The sequence below is a fragment of the Dipteris shenzhenensis genome, chromosome 18 (genome assembly GCF_047967505.1).
Source record: "Dipteris shenzhenensis isolate YYH24624 ecotype China chromosome 18, Dip_SZ_1.0, whole genome shotgun sequence".
NCBI lineage: Eukaryota > Viridiplantae > Streptophyta > Polypodiopsida > Gleicheniales > Dipteridaceae > Dipteris > Dipteris shenzhenensis.
Window position 1 is genome coordinate 29,254,259 of NC_141613.1, and position 24,301 is coordinate 29,278,559.

The 24,301-nt window shown below is 46.1% G+C and overlaps 1 protein-coding gene across 1 annotated transcript in view; it reads right to left on the reverse strand.

The window, feature by feature from the left end:
* The window catches only part of LOC147891069 (uncharacterized), a 45,232-nt gene extending 25,120 nt beyond the window's left edge, over nucleotides 1-20,112 (reverse strand). The window contains exons 1-2 of the mRNA XM_087389572.1: nucleotides 19,795-20,112; nucleotides 7,059-7,216 (exon numbers count right to left, since the gene is read on the reverse strand). Of these exons, the coding sequence (XP_087245698.1) occupies nucleotides 7,059-7,216; nucleotides 19,795-19,987 (351 nt within the window). The 5' untranslated portion in view covers nucleotides 19,988-20,112. The remainder of the gene's footprint in view (nucleotides 1-7,058; nucleotides 7,217-19,794) is intronic.
* Nucleotides 20,113-24,301: the final 4,189 nt, after the last annotated feature.

The following is a 24,301-nucleotide window of genomic DNA, read 5'->3' on the forward strand; positions in this document are numbered from 1 at the left end:
AGATTTTGTTCTTTCCCGTCTCTTCAATGACTCTGTTTGTACAGGCCTACCACAGTCCTGGTTAGGCAATACCATAGTACCTATCCACAAGTCGGGGGACCCTATGGAGCCGTCGAATTACAGGACCATCATGATTGGCCACGTTATGGCCAAGATCTATGCATCAGTTTTGGAAAGCCGTATAAATGACCATGCCGAGACGATAGGACTCAGAGCCAGAGGGCAAGCTGGATTTCACAGGGATCATTCGACACTTGACCACATCCTCACACTCAGGGCACTGGTAGAGGAGGCGAAGTCACAAAGGCAACGGCTTTATTGTTGCTTCGTGGACTTCAGGAAGGCATTTGACACAGTTCCGCGATTCAGATTGTTTCAGAGGATTCGCCAGATGGGCTTCAGTGGAGAGATACAGTGGGCTATCATGGCTTTGTATGAGAGGGTCACTGGTCGGGTTCGGACACGTGAGGGGCTCTCAAAGGAGGTATGCAGCACGATTGGGGTGAAGCAGGGTTGCCCGCTCTCTCCTACTCTCTTTGGATTATATATTGATGAGCTAAAGATGTTTGTACAGATGACAGGCGGTGTGGGCTCTACTCTCTTAGGATCCTCCATTCCTATCCTCCTGTATGCGGACGATGTGGTTCTCATTTCCTCTACTGCTCAGGGCCTCCAGGCACATATTGAGGCACTCCACAGGTTTTGCCAGGACAGGGGGTTGACCGTAAACCTTGGCAAGACCAAGGTTATGGTTTTCAACACCTCTGATCGTATTTACAGCACGGATGAGTTTTGCTTCACTTATGACGCACAGCCCATTGAGCTTGTTAGAGAGTACACTTATTTGGGGGCAGTTTTCAAGGGACCGGTCTTCACCATGACATATGCAGCACGAGATAGGATTAGTAAAGGGTATGCTTCGTTGGCTCATCTTGAGCGTCAGTGTTTTCAGTCCCATTTTCAGCATCCCAATACGAAATCCTTGCTTTTTGATACATTGGTGAGACTAGCTGCGATGTATGCAGCTCCTTTCTGGGCTCCTTTCTGGGCAGGAGACCTCGGCGCTGCAGATTGGAGACGAGTAGAGAGGTTACAGATCATCATGTTCTCTCGGCTCATTAGGGCCAAGGCTACAGTTCCGCACGAGATCATGCTAGCAGAGTTTGGAGCTACTCCCCTTGCATTGGATGCAGCGTTTCAGTCGGTCATGTATTTGCACAGGGTAGGGAGTTTGGAGACTCAGCAGCAGGCAGAGCTCGGTTGCCATGGTTAGCACTTGCATCTTCTATGGAGTTGGCACGATCTGGGGCCCGATACTGCTGGTACTTCAGACTCACTAGGTGGCTCACATCTCTTGGACTAGACATGGATAGACTGCCTCCCTTCCGATACAGCATAGATGCCCCTCATCTCGAGTTGACTCGCCACGAGCTTAGCCAGGTCACGAGAGCAGACTTGCTGCAGCTTCATACGTATCGCACTTGGATTTATCCCACGCAGCTTCCGACGAAGATGGCCACATATCGTGACCACTTCCTTCGGATCTCAGAGGATGGATTTGTCATTCCACCGGGCTATACAGGTATCCACATGTCCCACTCACTGAGGATTGCCCTTGGCCAGCTTAGAGTCTCTTCGCATCAGCTTGAGATAGAGGCTGGTAGGATGCGACGCATGGAGGATGGACGGCGACCAGGCCGAGAGACCAGGATCTGCCCTTGTTGCACCATGGGAGAGGTGGAGTCAGAGGAGCACTTCATTTGTAGATGCCCGCTATATTATGAGCTCAGAGGTAGATTCCACTGTCTCTTCACGGATGGCTTTGGACCTCTCTCACGAGTGATGGACTACGAGGATCAGCATTGCCTAGCTCTTTATGTCAGGGAGGCCACTATGCTTCGACGAGACTACCTCAGAGACCATCAGCACAGACCGGAGCGTGATAGAGCCCAGCCTGATAGAGCTCAGGCACACGCTATACCAGAGGACAGAGACCAGGAGGAGCACGAGGAGGTCAGAGCTCACACAGGACACATGCCTCCACCCTGTGGATGTACATATGAGATGGTTTGTAGACGCCGCAGGATCTTGTTACATAGGGGACGTACTCGCCGCTTCAGGATGATGGCAGCTTTTCGGAGGAGACTTACTCATGGAGATCTCGCCCCACCAGCCGCTCACCTCACCTTTGCTCAGATTTGTACTCTCATAGCAGGAGGCAGAGTCGATGGACAGGATTTCCAATATTATTTTGGTTCTCAGACTCCGTGACACCTGGACTTGTATCTTTGCATTGGCATATTGTACTCATCCCCCCATTTTGCACCCAGGGGCGGTTTCCTTGCATCTAGTTTACTTTGTATTTAGGCTCAGATTTGACATTATGTACTTTCACTTGCATTGTATTGCGTAGCACTTAGATGATATTCGACGATGCCTCTTCTTTGTGGCACGTTGATTTTGTGCTATCTTGTATGCAGAGTTCTTGATGTCCCATGGGCCCATTTTGGCCTTTAGTGGACAATAATACACTTTATTTTCTTTCTTTCTTTCTCCCTTGCTCATGACCAGGGGCATAGTGGCTTGGCTCTCTCTTTCGGAGCCTTGGCTGTTTAATGAGAGACATGACTATTCTTGGGCTCTCTTGGTTCGACAATATATAGTTGAATTATGCGCTTTGAATGATGTTCCTGGCTCTGCTTATAGACCTACACATACCTCGGTGGACAATTACTGGGAGATTCTAGCAAGCATTTCAGCGTGGCATATCTGAAGAGCCAGATGCACAAAGGTTTTGAATGGCTCCCAAGTCCACCCTTTGCACACTTTGGCTAGTATATCGACAGATACTGTGGATGATTTAACTGCCATTTGGGTGTATTAAGCAACTAAGCAATTCCCACTTTACGGGGCAATCAAATGGCTTACAGGCCAGCCAAAAGGCCAGCTCTCTCAGCCAAACAAATGGCCTGCAAGTCCAGCTGGTCTGGCCGACCAGATCTGGCCGACCAGTTGGCCGACCAGCTGGCAGGCCCACCGACCAACTGGCAGGCCCAACCGACCAGCTGGCCGACCAGCTGGCAGGCCCACCGACCAGCTGGCCGACCAGCTAGGTCTGGCCTATAAGAGGCCTTTGCCCTCACTCTTCTGTTTGACTCTTCCTGGACAGGACAGGACCTGCAGCTGATCCTCATCTCCTCCATCTTTTGCTGCAGGCCCGCCTGCTCCATCTACCTCTCCTTTGCTGTCTCCCTCTCCTGCCTCTCCTTCATGCCTCCTGGCTGCTTCATCCTCTACTCCAAGATCTACTCCCAACTTCTGCTCCTCTGCTCAGATCTGCTCCCCTACTTCAGCTCAGCTCCTTCTGCTCCAGATCTGTCCCATCCTACTCCAGATCTGTCCCCTTCTGCTCCTCTTCTCCAGATCAGATCCTTCTACTCCAGATCTGTCCCATCCTACTCCAGATCTGTCCCCTTCTGCTCCTCTTCTCCAGATCAGATCCTTCTACTCCAGATCTGTCCCATCCTACTCCAGATCTGTCCCCTTCTGCTCCTCTGCTACATAACAGCTCCTTCTGCCCTAGATCAGTTCCTTTTCTTCATCCTATTGCTATTCCAGATAGCCTGAAGGTTCCTTCCTCAGAGCATGCTGGTTTCAGCCATCTCCAAGGGCAGCTCCAGCTCCCATCATCCTCGTCATCATTGAGCTACACGGAGGACTGCGTGACGCTCCCTCTGCGGCTATCTGTTCTACTGTCTCTCTACAGATTCACCTCAGCCACAGTCCTTCAGACACGATGGCTTGAGGTTCTTGTATTCAGTTTTTCATATTACCGACAGGCACTATGTTTTCTGAGTTCCGTTCTTCAGTTGTATCTGAGTATTGTCTATTTTCTGATCGCTCCACTGCAAACCCTATGGTTTCTCTATCGTTTCTCTATATGGTATCAGAGCCATGGTGATGAGAGCCATGGAGATCAGAGCCATGGTGATCTAAAGACCCCAGATCTCAGGTGATCTAAAGATCCTGCTTCTTCATGGAGGCCATAGGTACAGGGAGCATCACTCCTATGAACATATCAGTTTCCTCTTCATTCCGCTGCGCACTAAGGGAGAGACCTCCATCTTCTACTCCCATCCCTCCCTCCCTTTCAGAACTCCATCTTCTACTGCCATCCCTCCCTTCCTTTCTTACCTCCATCTTCTACTACTATCCCTCCCTCCTTTTCTAGGTTTCTGGCTTGACACTCCCCATTCCTTCGAAAGAGGGGGTCATGACACTTCACCTCTACCTCCATCGGCATCGACTTCCAGGATCTACAAGTTCTCCCTAGGAGGGACCCTTTCTGTTCACATGTGTCTAGATGACTGTTGTTTCGAATATTCTACCTGCATGGAGGCGGGAATAGACTCCTCTCTCCCGAGGTCCAAGATCGGACACACACTGGCTCACTGTTCAGCTCCGATCTCTTTGGATTATCAGTACTGCTACGACAAATTTGTTCCTTCCCTTTGCACTTTCCTCCACTTTTTCGGCGGTGAGAGGGGGTGGCTTATTCTCTCAAGCTTCACAGTGTTCTTATTTCTATCTGGTATCATACGTGTAACTACGACACTTGAGGAAGTGAACAATTCCCTTGCAAGGGCACTCCTCTTGTGATCTTCTATTGTGTATTTCACAGGAATAGCCAGCACCACCATCGACATCCCTACACGAAGCTCCAAGCACACAATATTTGCCCCTCAAAATTGGCAATTGAGAGGGGGTATTAAGCAACTAAGCAATTCCCACTTTACGGGGCAATCAAATGGCTTACAGGCCAGCCAAAAGGCCAGCTCTCTCAGCCAAACAAATGGCCTGCAAGTCCAGCTGGTCTGGCCGACCAGATCTGGCCGACCAGTTGGCCGACCAGCTGGCAGGCCCACCGACCAACTGGCAGGCCCAACCGACCAGCTGGCCGACCAGCTGGCAGGCCCACCGACCAGCTGGCCGACCAGCTAGGTCTGGCCTATAAGAGGCCTTTGCCCTCACTCTTCTGTTTGACTCTTCCTGGACAGGACAGGACCTGCAGCTGATCCTCATCTCCTCCATCTTTTGCTGCAGGCCCGCCTGCTCCATCTACCTCTCCTTTGCTGTCTCCCTCTCCTGCCTCTCCTTCATGCCTCCTGGCTGCTTCATCCTCTACTCCAAGATCTGCTCCCAACTTCTGCTCCTCTGCTCAGATCTGCTCCCCTACTTCAGCTCAGCTCCTTCTGCTCCAGATCTATCCCATCCTACTCCAGATCTGTCCCCTTCTGCTCCTCTTCTCCAGATCAGATCCTTCTACTCCAGATCTGTCCCATCCTACTCCAGATCTGTCCCCTTCTGCTCCTCTTCTCCAGATCAGATCCTTCTACTCCAGATCTGTCCCATCCTACTCCAGATCTGTCCCCTTCTGCTCCTCTGCTACATAACAGCTCCTTCTGCCCTAGATCAGTTCCTTTTCTTCATCCTATTGCTATTCCAGATAGCCTGAAGGTTCCTTCCTCAGAGCATGCTGGTTTCAGCCATCTCCAAGGGCAGCTCCAGCTCCCATCATCCTCGTCATCATTGAGCTACACGGAGGACTGCGTGACGCTCCCTCTGCGGCTATCTGTTCTACTGTCTCTCTACAGATTCACCTCAGCCACAGTCCTTCAGACACGATGGCTTGAGGTTCTTGTATTCAGTTTTTCATATTACCGACAGGCACTATGTTTTCTGAGTTCCGTTCTTCAGTTGTATCTGAGTATTGTCTATTTTCTGATCACTCCACTGCAAACCCTATGGTTTCTCTATCGTTTCTCTATAGGGTGAGCATGCAAGGGTCTTCCCAGGCAGCTTCTCCTAGAAGAGACTATGATGGAGTAGCTCCCCGTTTTTCTCAGAGTCCTCTGAATGGTTGAGGTGGCTTTTTCAGCCTCAACCTTGGATTTTCTTTGGCTCTCTTGGATGAGCTTGTTATTTTCCCTCTTGGGGTGTTTCTCTATCATGCTTTGTATGATGTACTTTTACCATGAGCTTGCTCTTGGTGTTTCTTTCATACTTAGTACAAGTCTTTTCATTTGGGGGAAAAAAAGATGGCTACTACTCTTCGATTGTTTTCTTGATTTACTGAAGAAAATTGAAGCATACCTTTTTCTTCATGGTTTCTCCACCAGGTTAGTTTGGCTGCTCTACCACAACATGTTCAACAAGTAGATTAACATTCTACCATATCATGGATTTCATGACCCAAATTAGGCTGCCATAGCAAGAGTTGTGCAATAACTAGGATGAATTAAATCTTGAATCTTAATTGATTATGTGACATCTCATTAAAGAGGTTTGTTTGATATAGAGGGACCTTTAGGTCTAGGATGTGACGTTGCAGTCTTTACGTCCCCATGGGCTCATGATTGAAGTGCCACAAGGTTCATATCTTAGGCATGTTAGGAATAAGGTGAAACCTTAAGGTGAGATTAATGGTGAGATTAATATTTCACATCCTTAACACTCAAGCTTTAGGGTTGTCTTCATCAAATGTGAGCAAGCCCTTAACAAATGAGACCTCTCCGTTAATTGGACATCTTACAATATATCTATCTTGGCTTTGTACTTCATCTCCCTCTTTCATTTCAAGAAGTGCTACTAAAAAAGCATCATCATCATCGTGTCAATATTCATTGGAGCCTTGAGGGACCAAAACAGCAACACACACACACACACACAAAGGCACTAAAAAAGCATCTCCCTCTTTCATTTCAAGAAGTGCTACTAAAAAAGCATCATCATCATCATGTCAATATCCATTGGAGCCTTGAGGGACCAAAACAGCAACACTGTGTACACACACACACACACACACACACAAAGGCACTCTCTCCGAGACCCCTAAGCACATGCATATTTCATGTCCAGAAAAAGGGACAAGGAGCAAAAATTTGGTACTAAACAAATTATTCACACTTGCATTGGCTAAATCAAATCAAAATGGACACACAAGCACATCAACTAATAGAGTAAAGATGCAAGCTTCTGTAACACATTGAATGTCTCACCTTCCACCCCTCAATAGAGGCTTCGTCTGTTGTAAGAGTAAGCTTTTGACTCTCGCCCCCAGAAGCACTTCTAAGTAACTCGAGCAAATCCCACAATTGCACAAACCGGCTTCGTACCGATTCATCAAAGCTGTTGCTTTGCGAACTTACTTCCTCACCTGATTGACCATCATACAAATATAAAATCAGACCTTTGGTCCATTGAATTTTGACACATTCATCATGTATAGAAAACAACAGTGGAGAATTCCAAAAGAAAGATTGGAAGAATATACAATTCGTCACAAACTTTGACTGCCACATATTAAGAAATGTTCTCATCTTGATTTTCCCCTCCTTTTACCCCATAATTCTACTCACCTCCTTTATTAGCCACAAGTGAAATTCTTTTTGCATTTTTTTCCCCTAACTTCCTCTAATCTTCCTTGCCAATGTGGAACCTTATATTTACCTTCCAAATTGGGTAATTGCTTCCCATCTTGTTTGCCACAATCCCCAACGTTGGGTAATGGCATCTATGAAGCCATAGGAACTTCAAGAAATTGGAAAGTAAGCTGACAGATAGTTCACTCTGCTCACCTTCAAGCACAGCTGTATGGATCTGTGTCGCAATGCAATCTTCCTCCAGATTTCCAAGTCCATCCTTTAATCCTTGGCTACGTCAACCTTTGGGTCCCTTGGTGCTCAATCACCCTCTTCGACTCGCATACCAAGAGTGACCTTCCTAGGTCTGGCCAACTTGCCATGCTGCAGGCTGACCCAATTAGGGTTGGCTAACCTACTATTGCCAACCTCTTTAGGGTTTGGCTGACCCCTACTGCCAATTGGCCCTCAGACCAGGGTCCAGCTTTTGCTAGCTGACTAGCTCACATTTGGCCCTATAAAAGGCCTCATGTGGCAGCCTATTTGCTGGGCTAGTGATAGCCCCAATGAAGGGCGGTCTCTTGAGGACTATTCAACCTCTTGTGGGGGGTGCAAACACATACAAGAAGCTTTTCTGTGAGCTGTCCATCTGGCAGCCTGTATGCTGCCCGCATGGCAGTCTCCTTCTCCCTTCCATAGTCTCCCTATCGTGTCACTCCCCATGATCTCCTCGTTTGGGGGCTGAGAAGTCTGTACTTGACCCTTCTTATGTGACAACAAACCTATGTAATTCTATTGAATTACCATTTGTTCGTGTGAGCTTTTATAAGAAGGTTTCGTGTTCTCATTCATGCAGTTGTGTTGTGCGCAAAATCAAATCAAAACAAGTGGCAATGCTTAAGTCATATATTACCAATCGTGTGAAAATTTCATGTTAATTCCATGCAATCATGTTGTGCACAAAATTCAAACATCAAGTGGCAATGCTAAGGCTTCGATTCCACAAAAATTTATTATCAGTATGACAAAACATGTTGAATTAATGGACCATCTTGCTCCTTGTCTATCTCATTTTGACCAAATCTATGTCAAAGTATTCTTTAGCTCTACTTTTGTAACAGAGGGGAAGTTTAAGCTAAGGTTAGCAATGGTTAGCACTAAATGCTGGGGGGCGTTCAGGACTATAAAGGGCTCCATGAGGAGAGAACTATGCAGTCTACCCTAGCTCATTGTGTAGTATGCTTTGATGTGTCTTGACTACCATACAGAGATATGGAAGCAAACAAAATAACTAAGATGAATGCAAACAGACTACCATACAGAAATATGGAACAAAAAATGGCATCATGAAAAAGTTAAATAAATAAATGGAGATATCCCCAATATAGAAGAAAAGATCAGAGAAATAGTCAAAATGATAGAAAGCCATGGCAGGAATCAGGAAAGAAAATGGAACTCTACAAGAAAGAGATCAACCCAATGTAGGAACATGGAAGACAAGACTATCTTGGAGAAGATATCTCATATTCAACAGACACATGATATGCAGGGATGAGAACCAGCTCAGAAAAGGCAAAGGGACAAGACCAAAAATCAAAGGGAAGAAAGATTATGTAAAATCTGCCCAAACTGGGGAGATACAGGTGAAATACACACTCCTCCACTGTTGAGCCTACATGGAGGTCATTTGGGCAATCGTGGCTCCATACAAGAAAGCAGTGGGCAATTTCCATACCGCACAATGGATGTCAGAGAAGGGAGTAGCACCGTTGTTATGAAGCAAGGGTGACCTCTATCTCCTACCCCCTCTTTGACACTGCCAAGATGTGGTGTCAATCACAATAAAGGGCCTGCAGCAGTGACACTTGCTGGCTTTACAAATATTCTATGACTATCAGGATATGAAACTCGACATTGGTTCAACACTAGTGATGCTGATCTATGACATGGGTCATTTACTTACCAGAAGAACCAGTTGAGGTTGTCACATCTTGTGTTGTACTTGGTTTGAAAGTTCATGGGAGCCAAGTTCAGCATGAAACTGGCAGCTCACATGAAGGACACACCTCAGTTAGCCAAGCTGGGAAAAACAGTGCTTCCAATATGCCCCCCGCCCCCCGACATTGAAAAATGGGAAATTCCTATTAATTAGTTGTGGAGAAAAGAAGAGGGGTGAAAAGGAAGAGGACAAAGCCATGATTAAATTAAGGGATAAAGGGGGAGGGGAGGAGTTTCAATTGAAGCATAATGGAGGGCACGGGGCATTAAAGAGGAAGCTACGTGAGATTGGGGAGGGGGGAGAGGGACCACTTATGAAGAGGGCATTAAAGAGAAAGGGACATGCCAAAAGGGGGAGGGGGAGGAGTAGGGACCATTTATAATATTATAGTTATCTTTAGAGTACCTATACTACTCTTTAGCTTAGTGGTAGAGCTCACGTGTGTGAAATACAAGATTATGGGTTCGAATCCCTTCTTGAATTTCGACATATCAACACGAAGTCCCTTCCCTCTGAAACACATCAACAGCTCCACAAAACGTGGACTGGTATTATCCACACTGAGTGGCCATCACTAGACCAGGGATCCTAAGCTTGCTCTTCATGGACAACACACCAAGATGAGGATGGCTACACGTCACAGTGTCGCGCTACTTCACATGCCCGTGATTACTCCCCACGGAGTGAAGAAGAGAGCGATAGCAACACATCTGAAAATATTCTCTAGACACTAGGACCCCAATGGTATCCCAACCAGGCTCGTGCACACTCAATGACAGATCCTAAGCAGGGCCCATTTACTTGAGATCTACATACAGTCTGGAGAAGCTTATACCATATATTCCAGTTTTATTTTCAGGTTTTTAGCTTATGCTACGTATCTAGAGGGGTGCTAGACACCTCAAGTTCACCTACAAAGGAAGTTTTGAGCATGATATATTACAGATTTTGGTCTCATATGCCTTTCTAGTCATTTGCAAACATCAATAAACCTCAATACTCTTTCAATCTTTCAGATTAGAAGGAACCACTCAAAATGTTAAGAATGATGCAACCTTCTTCAATTTTAATGCTCCATCGAGGGTTTCGCTAGCATATTTCAGACATGGCTACTCACATACAATTTTTTAGCTTCTCCAATAGGATGCACTGCTCCAAATGAAGTCTTTGAGCTGTGTATCGAGCTTGGTGAGCGTTCAACCTGTGAACCTTGAGTGCATGCAGTCACATTTCAGCAATCAATGCCTTGTTCCAACTTGCATGGATAATGCATTGAACTTTTCCCTCCCTCTATCAGCCAATGGAGGGACATTCACAATATAGACTCATTTTTTGAAAAAAAAAAAAAGTGCTTCTACCTCCATCCGAAGGCACATGGTGGAGAGGGAGAGAGAGAGACGGTAGGCTAGGGAGAGAGGAAGTGATACTCAAAGAGAGACATAATGAAATGGAAATGAAATGACTAGAAAGAAAGAAAGAAAGAAAGGCTATTAACGTCCACTGGAGACAAAAAGGTCTATGGGACAGCAAGAACCCTCTAGTACATCTGCTTTAGGGAGGGCACATGGCAACTCCCAAGGAGTGCAAAAAGCAACCCCAATTATTTAGAGTACCTACATGATATTCTGGAAGAGTAAACAGCCATACATCAGTTTAAGACTGAGAGTCTTTTGGTTTTGATTTAAACTCTCTGATAAGTGCTACCCCTTCACGATAAACTGCCCATTTTCCATCCTTTCTGGCAGCCCTAACTTTAGCTAATTCAGTTTCCTTAGTCTTGAGTTGAGTTTGTATAAGCTCCTCTGCTATCCATACTTTGGTGCCCTTCAGCTTGTAAGATTGTCGAAGAAGGTTGATCCGCATATCTTTTGACTTCAGTGTAAGGATTGCATGACCTCTATAGTGCAAAATAGAAGCTGGCCTAGAGTCATCATCATCCTGCTCATCATCATTTACCCATTCGATGTTGGGCAAACTTGATTTGATCTTTGTCAATATTTCACTATATGTATCCTCCTCTATGTACCAATCTTTTGGGAGCCCCCCTATTCTAATCTTCAGTGCATTATCACATCTAGCTTCGTGTTCTTTAATCTCTGCTTGGATATCAAACTTACTTGCTTTGTTGTCCACTTCCCCAAACACTTCCTTCCTAGCAGTTTTTGTACTTCAGTGTGAACAAGATCTTTGACTGTAGAGACTAGCTGCAGGGTAGGGGGGGAATCCTTACAAGATTTTACAGCCTCATCAATTAGTGCCTGCTTAGCAGGCCCTGTTGGAAAGGTCACCTCCCCATCTGTAAGCCCACAAATGAGGAGAGCGTGGGGGAGGGAGACCTAGGGCAGAAGGATGCCCAGAGAAGAAAGAGAGAGGGGGCTGCCACATGGGCAGCACCTCACAAGAGAAGAAGGCTGCAAAGGACAGAACCTGTGGAAGGAGCAGAAGGCAGGGACAGCAAGCCCTAGATCTGACCTGGCAGGGCGTGATGACATCAGCAATGTACGGCACAGGACACGTGGCTGGGAAGAGGGCCTGGCAGAGGCACAGGTATGGCAGGGAGTGCAGGCCCAGATATGCAGCAGGAAATGTGGCTGCCAGTGGGCAGGAGGCAGGCCTTTTATAGGCTGGATACCTGCCTTAAATGGAGGGCCAAAGGACCCTGAAAGTTTGGGCCAAAAGCCCTGGGGGGTGTGCCCTTTTAGGGCTGGACCAGCCACAGACTGGTCGGCCACTCTGGTCGGCCAGTCTGTAACACCAGCCCCCTTGGGGCCTATAAAAGGAGAGGCCATGGGCCTCATTTCACATCACTTGGAGCAGCAGAAAAACCCCATCAGAAAGGAGCAGCAGGGATCTTATCTTGGGCCTTATCACTGGAGGAGAAGAGAGCATACAGTAGCTGCAGACTTAGCTGAGGGTGCTGCCCACCTAGGCTGGTGCAAAGACAGCAAGGTGGAAGGGATTTGGACGGAAAGTCTACAGAAGCTCGAGGTGGAGCACGCGGGCTCGAGTCTAGAGATAGCCAGCAGATTAGAGAAGTACCTTGTGGTAAGATCAGAGGACCACACCATTGGTGGGACTCTGGATCTGTCTCTTTTGTATTGTGTCCATAGTTGTGGACGGAAATATATATTTTTGGTGGTTTCTCTATCTGGTTGGTTCATTGTCTATTGATGAGTTTGCACACCTATTGTATGCACATAAGTAAAGAAGTCTGTGATTCCACACCCACACCGCACACTATGTGAGCTCCTGGGCATTACTATAAGTCTTCCGCTGCGTGTACCCTCTGTTGGGTATTTTCTAACATGGTATCAGAGCCCAAGTAGGAGGCTCACACGTGTGGGAGCCTAAAGGCAGGGATCTTGCTGAAGGACGACCCTGATTCAGAAGCTCTAGGGAATCGACTTCCACGACTGGAGGATTGTGCCCTTGCGAGAAGGAGGGTGACTTAGGTTCAGTCAGGTGTGTTCAGAGTTCTGGTTTACTGAAATTGAGTTTGGTTGACTTTGCTGTGTGGTATAAACAACAGAGATGTCGACCTCTACAGCCTCTTCAGCCCCTGCTTTCCCTTCCTCCTCCCCCAGTTTTCTCTCTTTCACTATCCCTAATTTTGGAGAGTCTGGGAACCTGGACGGGACTAATTACCCGATCTGGAAAGTGAAGATCCAGAGTCATTTAGTGGCTCGGAAGTTGTGGAAGCTGACCACGGGAGAGGAGTTGAAGCCGGAGGACATGGTGGACAGTAAAGGGGAGGTACTCATGGCGGTAGACAGAGAGGAGCTTGAAGCTTGGGAAGAAAGAGATGCCCATGCCCTGGCAATAATCATAGGGACTACGGCGAACTCCGTTCTTCCGCATATCCAACTGGCCGAGACGTCAGTAGAGGCGTGGGCCAGCCTGAAAGATCTGTACAAGACAGACAATACCTCCCAGATCGTGCTTCTTCAGCATCAACTCTACAATCTTGATATGGAAGAAGGAGATATGGTACATAGCCATTTGACGAAGGTCAAGGTGGTGAGGGATCAGCTGGCAGCAATTGGTCAGAAGACAGACTCATGCCATCTGGCCTTGATGGTACTGAGAAGACTGCCTCGGAGTTTCAAGAGCTTTGTTATGGCTGTGACAGCAGGACAGAGGACCAAACCTCTGACGTTTGAGGAGTTGTGTCCATTACTGCTACAGGAGGAAGCTCAGGAGAAGCTCTACAACGAGGATAAAGATGACAAGGCGATGATGGTAAAGGATTCCGCTGGCAAAGGAAAAGGCAAGCCTAACGGTGGCAAGTCCAATAAAGACGACTTTGACGAAGAGGGGACTTCGAAGAGAGAGCACAAGAAGAAGTGTTTCTATTGTGATACACCCAGACATTTTGCAAAGGACTACAGAAAGAAAAAGGCGGATCTGAGAACAACAAGGAGTTTGACTCAGATTCAGAGGGAAAGGCCAAAGCAAATGTGGTAATCGAAGAGTTGTTCCTAGTGACATCACTGAGTGTTACCGAGGTCAGATATGTTGATCCAGAAATCACAGTAAGGATGTCTAACATAGAGATGTGGGTCGACGAGGAGTCAGATGCCTTTGTGAAGGTGAAGGACAGCATGGAGCGCTTGGTACCTTCCAGGTGTGTGGCTGTTGACACTGACACGAGGGTGGATTCCATGGAAGGCCCTGGGGTCTCATGGTCAGATGGATGCTAGAGTTCAAAAGGGGAGGCCTCACTTAGAGAGAGAAAGTGGCACGGGGTGAAAAGGGGAGGTCGCACTTAGAGAGAGAAAGTCGCATGGAGTGAAAAACAGGATTAGACAAGCGCTTGGTGGGTGCCTCAATGAGAGTTTGCTTTCAGAGCGAACATTCAGGCAGTACAACAGTCTGGTATGTATTTGATATTCTGCATTTGAGCCTTTATAGCATGCTGTGGAGAGACTCTGCTCTTCATTTGTCTCAGGTGATAAGAGATTGGAAGGAATTGGCCTTCTTCGAAGGCAGAAGGGGAAGTATTGGTGCTTCTTCAAATCTTGGATGCAGATTGCTAGAAGGTGATGGACAAAGAGCACTGAAGCCAGAAGAGTACCTGCTTGAGAACTCAGCAAGAGTTCATGGTCCAGGTTATCTGGAAATATTCATTGGTTGCAGACCTTGCCAAAGGAAGGACGGGTTGAAACAGACCCTCAGAGCATGGTGCCTGGAAGACTCCAGGTTGTTCACTCATTATGAGGGGGACGACTGGAAGATCGTGACGACTGGATTGCTCGAGTTCAAAGGCGGGAACGTGACTAAAGGAGGTGGTACCAGGAGGTGCTACCAAAGATGGACCTGTGTACCAGGATGGTGTGTGGAAGTGGAACTAGACCTGGTGGAGCAGAAGCCACTGGATGAAAAGCCAGGAAAAGATTCCGACATCGAAGAGTTCCAAAGGACTACGACCAGGGAGTTACTGGAGCATCGTCATCGGCGTGTTGGCATTGGGCTGAGATGTGTCGGTGAGAGGGGGTGTTGGAAAGGTCACCTCCCCATCTGTAAGCCCCCAAATGAGGAGAGCGTGGGGGAGGGAGACCTAGGGCAGAAGATGCCCAGAGAAGAAAGAGAGAGGGGGCTGCCACATGGGCAGCACCTCACAAGAGAAGAAGGCTGCAAAGGACGAAACCTGTGGAAGGAGCAGAAGGCGGGGACAGCAAGCCCTAGATCTGACCTGGCAGGGCGTGATGACATCAGCAGTGTACGGTGCAGGACGCATGGCTGGGAAGAGGGCCGGCAGAGGCACAGATATGGCAGGGAGTGCAGGCCCAGATATGCAGCAGGAAATGTGGCTGCCAGTGGGCAGGAGGCAGGCCTTTTATAGGCTGGATACCTGCCTTGAATGGAGGGCCAAAGGACCCTGAAAGTTTGGGCCAAAAGCCCTGGGGGGTGTGCCCTTTTAGGGCTGGACCAGCCACAGACTGGTCGGCCAGTCTGTAACAGGCTGGTCGGTTTTTTACCAGCCCCCTTGGGGCCTATAAAAGGAGAGGCCCTGGGCCTCATTTCACATCACTTGGAGCAGCAGAAAAACCCCATCAGAAAGGAGCAGCAGGGATCTTATCTTGGGCCTCATCACTGGAGGAGAAGAGAGCATACAGTAGCTGCAGACTTAGCTGAGGGTGCTGCCCACCTAGGCTGGTGCAAAGACAGCAAGGTGGAAGGGATCTGGACGGAAAGTCTACAGAAGCTCGAGGTGGAGCACGCGGCTCGAGTCTAGAGATAGCCAGCTGATAGGAGAAGTACCTTGTGGTACGATCAAAGGACTCTGTCTCTTTTGTATTGTGTCCATAGTTGTGGACGGAAATATATATTTTTGGTGGTTTCTCTATCTGGTTGGTTCATTGTCTATTGATGAGTCTGCACACCTATTGTATGCACATAAGTAAAGAAGTCTGTGATTCCACACCCACACCGCACACTGTGTGAGCTCCTGGGCATTACTATAAGTCGTCCGCTGCGTGTACCCTCTGTTGGGCATTTTCTAACAGGCCCTTCCAAGGTGTGAAGTCGGGCCTTTACTTCTGCCAGCTCCAATCGTAGCTCTCTCGCTACCTGTTGCAAATAAAAAATCTGATCCTGTTGCCCGAGCATGGAGTCACACACCAAACATATTAGAGAAAATACATCATTTTAGGAGGACTATCCAAGGCAGAGGACCTATATTAACTCTTCAAACATTCTTTTTAAAGGGACAACTCAAGGCAGAGAACCTTTGACTCTAACATATAAAAAAATATAAAAGATTTCATTCATTTTATGCATAGCAAGGGCAGAGAACCCATGAGCCCAAAGTAGCTACCGCACAAGAGTGTGCACATCCTGATGCAAAGAGGTATGTCGGTGAAGAACTAGTCGAGGATGCCCTCGAATGATGTGTCAATGAAGGCCATAGGAGCAGCTACCAAGGGAGATCACGTCATGACTCTCAATGTGCCGATCGGAGAGTCACCAAATGCTCAAGGGAGCTTCCCAATTGAAGACGCAAATCATGGACTGCTCAAATTAGATCCATGAGCACCAACAGGAAGCTTGAATGAAGGCGCTAAGAGACGCAATCTATGGCAAAATCACGAGCAAATTTTAGCGTGGATTTCGAGGACAGGAGCAGTAGTAGTAGACGGCATAAGATGGCGCAGCAATCGAGGCGGTTGCCGAAAGTGTACCAAGATCAGAGAAATGATATTTGATTGTTCACGATAGTCAAACATCGCAATGTCACAATGTCGGAGATGACGAGGTGTGAAAAGAGTATTCCCCACTATCAAAAGCCTCAAGTCAATGTACCGGAGTGTTGGTACAGTCGAAATGACTTGTGGGTAAGCTCAGGAAGCTCAAATCACTGTTGGAGGTCACGCGAGTCCAAATCTGAGCAAAAAATGCAAAAAAATAGCCTAAAACTGCTCGGAATCGCCTTTTGACAAGTTGTATGGACTCTTGGCACTGTCGCACATCCGCCTGTAGAGGTCCATACGGGTGCAAGGACAAAAAAGTTGATTTTTTCCCCCTTAAGAATGGTGTGGCACAAGGTCGTTTATGTTTAGGCAATGCCAAATGTCAAAAAACATTGAAATCAGACCTCAAAAGGTCAAAAAACAGCTCCAAAACAAGTTTTTGACGACCAACTGACGAGGAATGTCCGCCAGTGCTGAGGGAGAACCACGAACTGATGCGGGAGTGAGCTGAAATCACAAACTAGGACCAGGAGCAATCACTAGGACACCGGAGTACTTGATGGTGAGGAACCATGGCGAGGCTAAGGGAAGGGAGGCTCTATCTTAGAGGAGAGGGGAGCTTCCATTTGCGGGCTTCTCTCATCCTCTAGATAAAGCAAGAAGAAGGTAGGAAGGGAGGCTCTGATACCACATGGGGGCACATGGTAGAGAGGGAGAGAGAAAGAGAGAGTAGGCTAGGGAGAGAGGAAGTGATACTCAAAGAGAGACATAATGAAATGGAAATGAAATGACCAGAGCAATGAACCAAAATGAAAGTACTCACATGTAGACCAAAGAGCTTGTAGCTTGATACTTGATTGATTGACACTAGAGAAGTACAACTCTTATATAAAGCACACACACATATGAACACCTCTGCATATGGGATAACTCCCAATGTGACACGTTGCATCCATAGGACATCCTAGACTAGAACTCACACCAGAACACACTAGAACACACCAAACTGACTCAACTTGGCTTCATATTCGAACACCATCCTCTCCAATGCAATTGGAACAAGGACAGCAGTGAAGCTGCATTTCTGGCCTTACTCTAAGGCATATTCAGCCTCCTTTAATAAAATCTGTATCTCCTGTTCTGAACTTTAATGAAAACACTGTAGGGACCAAATAATGTTTGAAACAGGAAGAGAAGGATGTCTCCTCTGAAAAAACGGCTATTCTTAGCATGCAATATCTCACAGGTGCGACTTATCCTGTAAGCACTCAATTTAGAAGAACATGTTGGTCTCCAGTGACAGTAGTCCCAATGCAATTCTCTGGCTAAATTCAATTTGCAGATGGGAACTTCTGTGTAATCATTAAGCAGTAGAAAATGAGTCTGTTAACTCTAAATCTTCAGTAGAAGTTCACTCAGCAAAAGTAATCCCAAGGCATTCTATCACTGACTGTTCACTTGTGAAATCTCTAAGTAACCAGTCTTAAAACTTCCAAGCTTCCGTTCTGACCATTGTCTTTTTATGTCCCATGCCCAAGATCAGATAAAATCTGAGGGACCATAGCCTCTACATTTAACCATGGCTCACCTTTGAACATTAACAACATATCAACGATTCTGTGCAGAAATCCAATCAAGCCATAACAACAGTAATAAAATCTCTTTGTCTCACAAAATAACCATGCTCACAGCAACGCTTTTCTGTTTTCAATTTAGCACTGAAGCAACCTCTCAACTATATTATTTATAGTTGATTTGACATCATAACGAGCACAATAGATCAATGCAAGCCAGTATAACCAGGTGTTGGTCCAGCTTCGCCACCTTTTCAGACCACAAGCATTTAAAAAAAGAAAAAAGACCACCAGTATTAAATAAAAACAATTTCAATTATACAGTCAAAAAAGAGATAATTCATGTTTAATGATTAAATTCCTCCCATTTGTCTTCTACGACTGCCACATGCCTCTTTCTAATTGATAAAATTTCAGGGCATATGATGTCAAACACATGGTATTTACAAAAGCCTAGGAATGATTCTTGCACCCTTTCAACGCCTAACAGTGTAGAATGGCACAATACACTGAAACTCTCCAAGTGATCAATAAGACAAACACAGCTACATTTTCTGATGGATGAATCTTGTGAAACCACATCCATTCAGTACCTCTGATGGATTGAAAATGGATCATGATTACAAGAGTACCTATTGATAAACAAGGATTCAAGAGATTACAGATACAGACACAAGTGTTAGCAGGTCACTAAATAATCCATGTGCAGCCAACTTAATCTGGTCAGAACCGTATTGCTTTATTTGCCATGTAAAATCGTTGATCGTGGTTCAATATTATCCTTGCCAAGTACGTGGGAAATTCTTACTTTGGCTGCCAATTGACCACCCTTAGCCACTTCTGATGATAGTAAACAAAAACCTTATGCTGCGTTTTACATTAGGACAATCCCAATGCCCAGGGAAGGTTGATTCATTTTAGAACCTAAGGGGGCTACACACTAATAGCATGGGTAAAAAAAGGTAAGCACAAATTTTTCCTTCAGGCAAGACTCAGCTCATTGTACAAAAGCAACTCAAATGGGACAGATTTTGTGAAAATCTGCCGAGTGGTCTATCTGCATGTGTCCCACGCTTCCATCGCAAGTGGGGACGATTTAGTATTAAAATGGTCTAGAGGGAAGCACACAAATGCGCCAATTTGGTCTACAGCATCAAAGAATGAACCCAATGGTGGCCGAAAATCTGAAAAGACTTCGCATGTAAGGAAAAAAACTTCAATGCGAGCTTGCAAGAGAAGAAAGCGGACACAGCTTGCGTCCTTTAAGAGAAGAGCAGCATTTTTAGCATTTGCCGGCAGTGCATCTGTTGCGCAACATTTAATTGGATGCACAGCTCGACTCATACAGAGAGACGTTTAATTCGAAATGACGTGCGCTCTCATTTATGGTCGCCATCTGAATCGCAGGTTTATGAACACAGCAATAATGGATTCGACAGAATGACAATCCATTGAACCCAAATGAGATTTTCCGCGCTATACTGCAGACCCACGACGTGATCCATTTCACTTGAGAGGGGCAAGACAGCGCGGAGTGCCTGGGAGCTGTAGGGATAGTGTAACCCAAAACAAATGAAGCAGAATGCGAGGCAATTGAGCGGGAAAGGTACCATTATGGGCATTGACAAGGGAAGAGGACACGAGCCGATGGCGAACCATGCGATAAACGTTGTCTTTGTCGGTGAGAGCAGGAGATGCAAGGGTGGCTTCGAGGCGGAGGCGGCCATCGGAGAAAGTCATGGTGAGGTGTTTGGGCCAAGCATGGAAGGCAAGAAGGATGGTGAAAACGAAGATGGTGAACATACAAGGAAAGGGGGGCAGCTAATGGGGGAGTGGTAAGTAGAATAACTTAAAGTGTGTTGAGGTCCCCTTGCCGTTGTTCACATTCCCAGCAACAGGACAGTTTCACACGTTCCTCCACCCAACTACCACCACCCTCTTTAGTCAACCTTGCATTTGACTTCACTTTTGTTCATCTCTCTTTAGCTTTGATTGTGGCAACCACGACAATGCCCCCCTTTATAATAGAAGCTTCAAAGTTCATCTCTCTTTAGCTTTGATTCTGGCAACCACGACAATGCCCTAGTGGACAAATGCCCCCCCCCCCCCCCCCCTTTATAATAGAGCTTCTCCCTTGATTTTCCACCATCCACCTTACACCTCTCATAGTGACCACCTCAAAGGGAAGTGGGCTTTTCCATGCCTCCTTCACCACCACCACACACTTTTGAAGTGTGCTCCTTTACCACCACACGTGTTTGCCTCTCGGGTAGCTTGTCATGTATGTATTGCATCATGAATGTTCCTCATTCTCTTTTGCTTCACTTACTTTTCTAGCATCCTTATCATGTTTCTAAGTCTCATAGTATACATAATGCATACTATGTATTGGCTCTACTTTCTTTTAAAATCTATATCTAATACTACACAGTGGCAATGAGCATTATTCTATGCCCTATATTTTCCAGTTGAAAGCTCCCAAGCCCAGTGGAAGATTTGTTAACTTACCCTAACCTAGCTTAACTAACCTAGTCTAAGTTAACCTAACCTAATAACATAGTAGCCTAACCTAACCTAGTTTGGCAGGAGATGAGAGGATAGGGCTAGAGAGATGGCGACAAGGAATTAGCGAGGGAGGGAGAGATGGTGAGGGGGAGCGTGAGGGAGAGGGAGGGATAGGTGCAAGGGAGGGAGATAGCCAAAGAGGGGGAGGGAGAGAGATAGCGAGGGGGGGCCCTAGAGAGATGGTGAGGGAGGAGGGAGGTAGGGAGAGATGGCAAGGAACGCGGAGGGGGAGATGGCACTAGAGAGATAGTGAGGGAGGAATGGGGAGGGGGAGGAATTAGAAGGGAGACATGGCGAGGGGAGCAAGGTCACGCTTGAGGTCCGGGAGTGTTACAAGAATTAGAATTATCCCATTAATTTAATCCTTCAGTATTTAGTTTAGCGAGATCCTTCAGTATTTAATCCCATTAATTTAATCCTTCAGTATTTAATCCCATTAATTTAATCCTTCAGTATTTAGTTTAGCGAGATCCAGCATTTTTGTTGCGCAGTTGATGCATGTGTGCTCCCTGTTCCGTAGTGATGCATGTGTGCTCCTACATGGCTGGATATACGGCTGTAGTGATGCATGTGTGCTCCTACATGGCTGGATATACGGCTGCGGGCTGTATGAGTGTGTAGCATTGTGTGCACCACTTATGCGATGACCGTATGTGTAGCATGTGTGCACCATCTGTACGATTTTATTCATGTGTAGCATCAGGTGCACCATGAGATGGTATGTGTCGCACGTGTGCACCATTCATCTGTGATTTATTGATTTCGCATTGCTATAATACTGAAAGGTTGATTGATTGTGGTGATTAATTCCAAGGTTATCTTATGCTTGAAATATTTCATTACTATTCATCGTGTGAATCCAGGGGAAGAGTAATTGATCGGGCGATGGCATCTGGCAAGCATGATCTGCCATTTTTTGGGCGCGCGTAGGTGCAACTCCAGTGATGCGGGGATGAATAAGGCTTATGCCTAATTTTTTATATTACAAAAGCTTATGTACATATTTGAATTTTGGAATAATAGTGGCTTGGCTAAGTGTATAAACTAAAGTTTGAAAAAAGCTTTATTTTTAGAAAAAGCCAGCTATTCTAGAAAGTGGAAGGGCTTTTTGTAAAAGGGTGCATGGAGGAAAGCATAGAGGCTTTTGTATGATTTTTGCTCGGAAGCTTTTTGAGAAATATACATAAATACATAGGAGGTGGAAGGAGAGCACCACTCCTATGGGGGGAGATTGTACCCAGCACACTTGTTCTGTCTCTTCCGTTTGTGAGTTTTGAGAGTTTGTGCATATTTTCGAAGAGTGTTGCTATGTTTTTCAAGGATTTGCAGCTTCCGCGAGCGTTTCCCATCGCAGTGGTATCAGAGCCAAGGTTTCTTCATCAATAGCACGAGAAGCACACGCACCCCGCATTCTCAAACAAGAAAACATAGTACACATCAGATTGCGAACACCGTGTACAAGAGCGCAACGAAGTTCAAAGTAGCAGAAGCGAACAGCGCAGAACAGCTTGTAGGCAGGAAAACGTGCGGCGAAGAGAAAAAAAATCACAGCAAAAGAAGTCGATCGTATGTAGACAGGTCGAACCTTGTGAACGCACACCCATGCCTTAGTTCCTCCAAGCATACGACAAAGGCGGCGACCAAGGCATAGTCCTTGGCGTACCTGGCACTGAAGGCACCGTTGGCTGCGCACGAGGAAGCCTTGGCAGATTGCTCTTAAAACTTCCCGGGAGGTCCCCCATCCCAGTACTATTCTAGCTCAAGTCCCCTTAACAATTGGTGACTATCCACTAGATCAAGTCACTTTGTAGCTCTATTCTTTAAAGTTCCTAGTCATAAAGATATCCTTCAAGGCAAAAGTGCAAACAAGGGAGCAACCCAACGGATTTTGGAAGAGGAGAATCTCAAAAGCAAGTGTTCACAAGAGTAGGAGGCAGTCTACAAGTGCTATCGGACACAAGCTTTGCTTTGTACCTTGCAACGTGGATTCACTTATTGGAATCGTGTGAGTTCGAGAGCCCACAGAGATACTATTCGACAAATAGCCGCTTTCAAAGCTTGGAAACCGAATTGAGATAAGTCTTGTGTTTGTGTGTATTTCCTTTCATAGTGATTTCTTCTTTGCACCGTGCACATACTTAACTATGTCTGGAAGGCGTATTCCATCAGAGATAGGTTATCCTGAAGATCTACATCATGATGAGGATGTGGAAAACGATCACCATCGGTCAAGAAGAAGTTCAACACCGATTACACTTACTGATGAAGAATGGTGAGAACGCTATCAGCATGAGAAGCAACAATGTCAAGAGATTGAAGATGCTCTATGCCAAGTGATGACAACTTGGAAGCCACCTATATCAATTGAGGACGAGGAACCCATGCATGCATCAGATTCAGTGGATGCATGGAAACATCATGCATGGGACCTTAAGCAGGAACTTGAGTACATGTGCAACACGCATAAAGCCAATGAAGAACATGCAAATCGAGTGTTAAAAGAGATGACTGAAGTCACAAACAAGCGTATGAAGGACAGAGATGATGAAAAAAGTGAAAGCAGCAAATCATTAGACACCAGTGATAGTGAGTGTGGAAGAAGCAAGACGAGACATCATGACACTACTCCATCACATGAGTCCAGCGATGAAGACAACGTGGAAAAGGCCATCTTGAAAGCACTCAAGCTTCGTGATAAGAAGAAGTCTGGTAAGATTAATTGCAAAACTTTTTCTTTTCCAAAATATGATGGTAAAAGAGATGGACAAGCTTTACTTGCATGGATTAGTTCTTTCAATCAATACTTTTTGGGAGAACGGTACGAAGAGATCGAGAAGGTAAAACTTGCTGCGAGTCACATGACAAGCAATGCACAACTATGGTGGAGTGTGGTTACCGAAAGCACTCATGTTCCAAAGACATGGGAAGCATTCAAAGATAAAATCAAAAAGCGCTTCCTACCTACACAGTTTGAAGAGGATACTCGCAGGCAATGGCAAAGATTGAGGCAGTTGGATCATGAGAGTGTGGATGCATAGACCGAGAAATATCTTTCCTCTCTACTTCAATTGCAAAGCATTGAGAAAGTGTCCCGAAAGGAGCAATGTTGTACCTTTGTTGATGGTGGTAAAGTTGATAGATATGATGGTAAGTTTAATTGGAAACCTGCTAAGTCACGTATTAATCGTAGAACCAAAGAACTTGTCACACGTTACCAATGCAAAGAGAAGGGACACTACTCTTATGAATGTCCAAAGAATCCACTTGCTACACAGAAGATAGGTACCCAAGCAAAGAATGCTACCAACAACAATGGAGGCAATGGAGGGAGAACCAATGGATGTACCAATGGTAATAGTCAGCGCAACCACTCCGCACGGATCAACTACATTGATGATGGATCCCATGATAAATCTTTCAAGCAAGAGGGTGAGGATGAGGACAACGATACTGAAGATGCCGACTACACCCCTTCAGGTAAGTGTTATTCATGTAAAATTGCATCTTATTTTCATACTTCTTTGTTACATATGATTGCACTATTGCACGAAA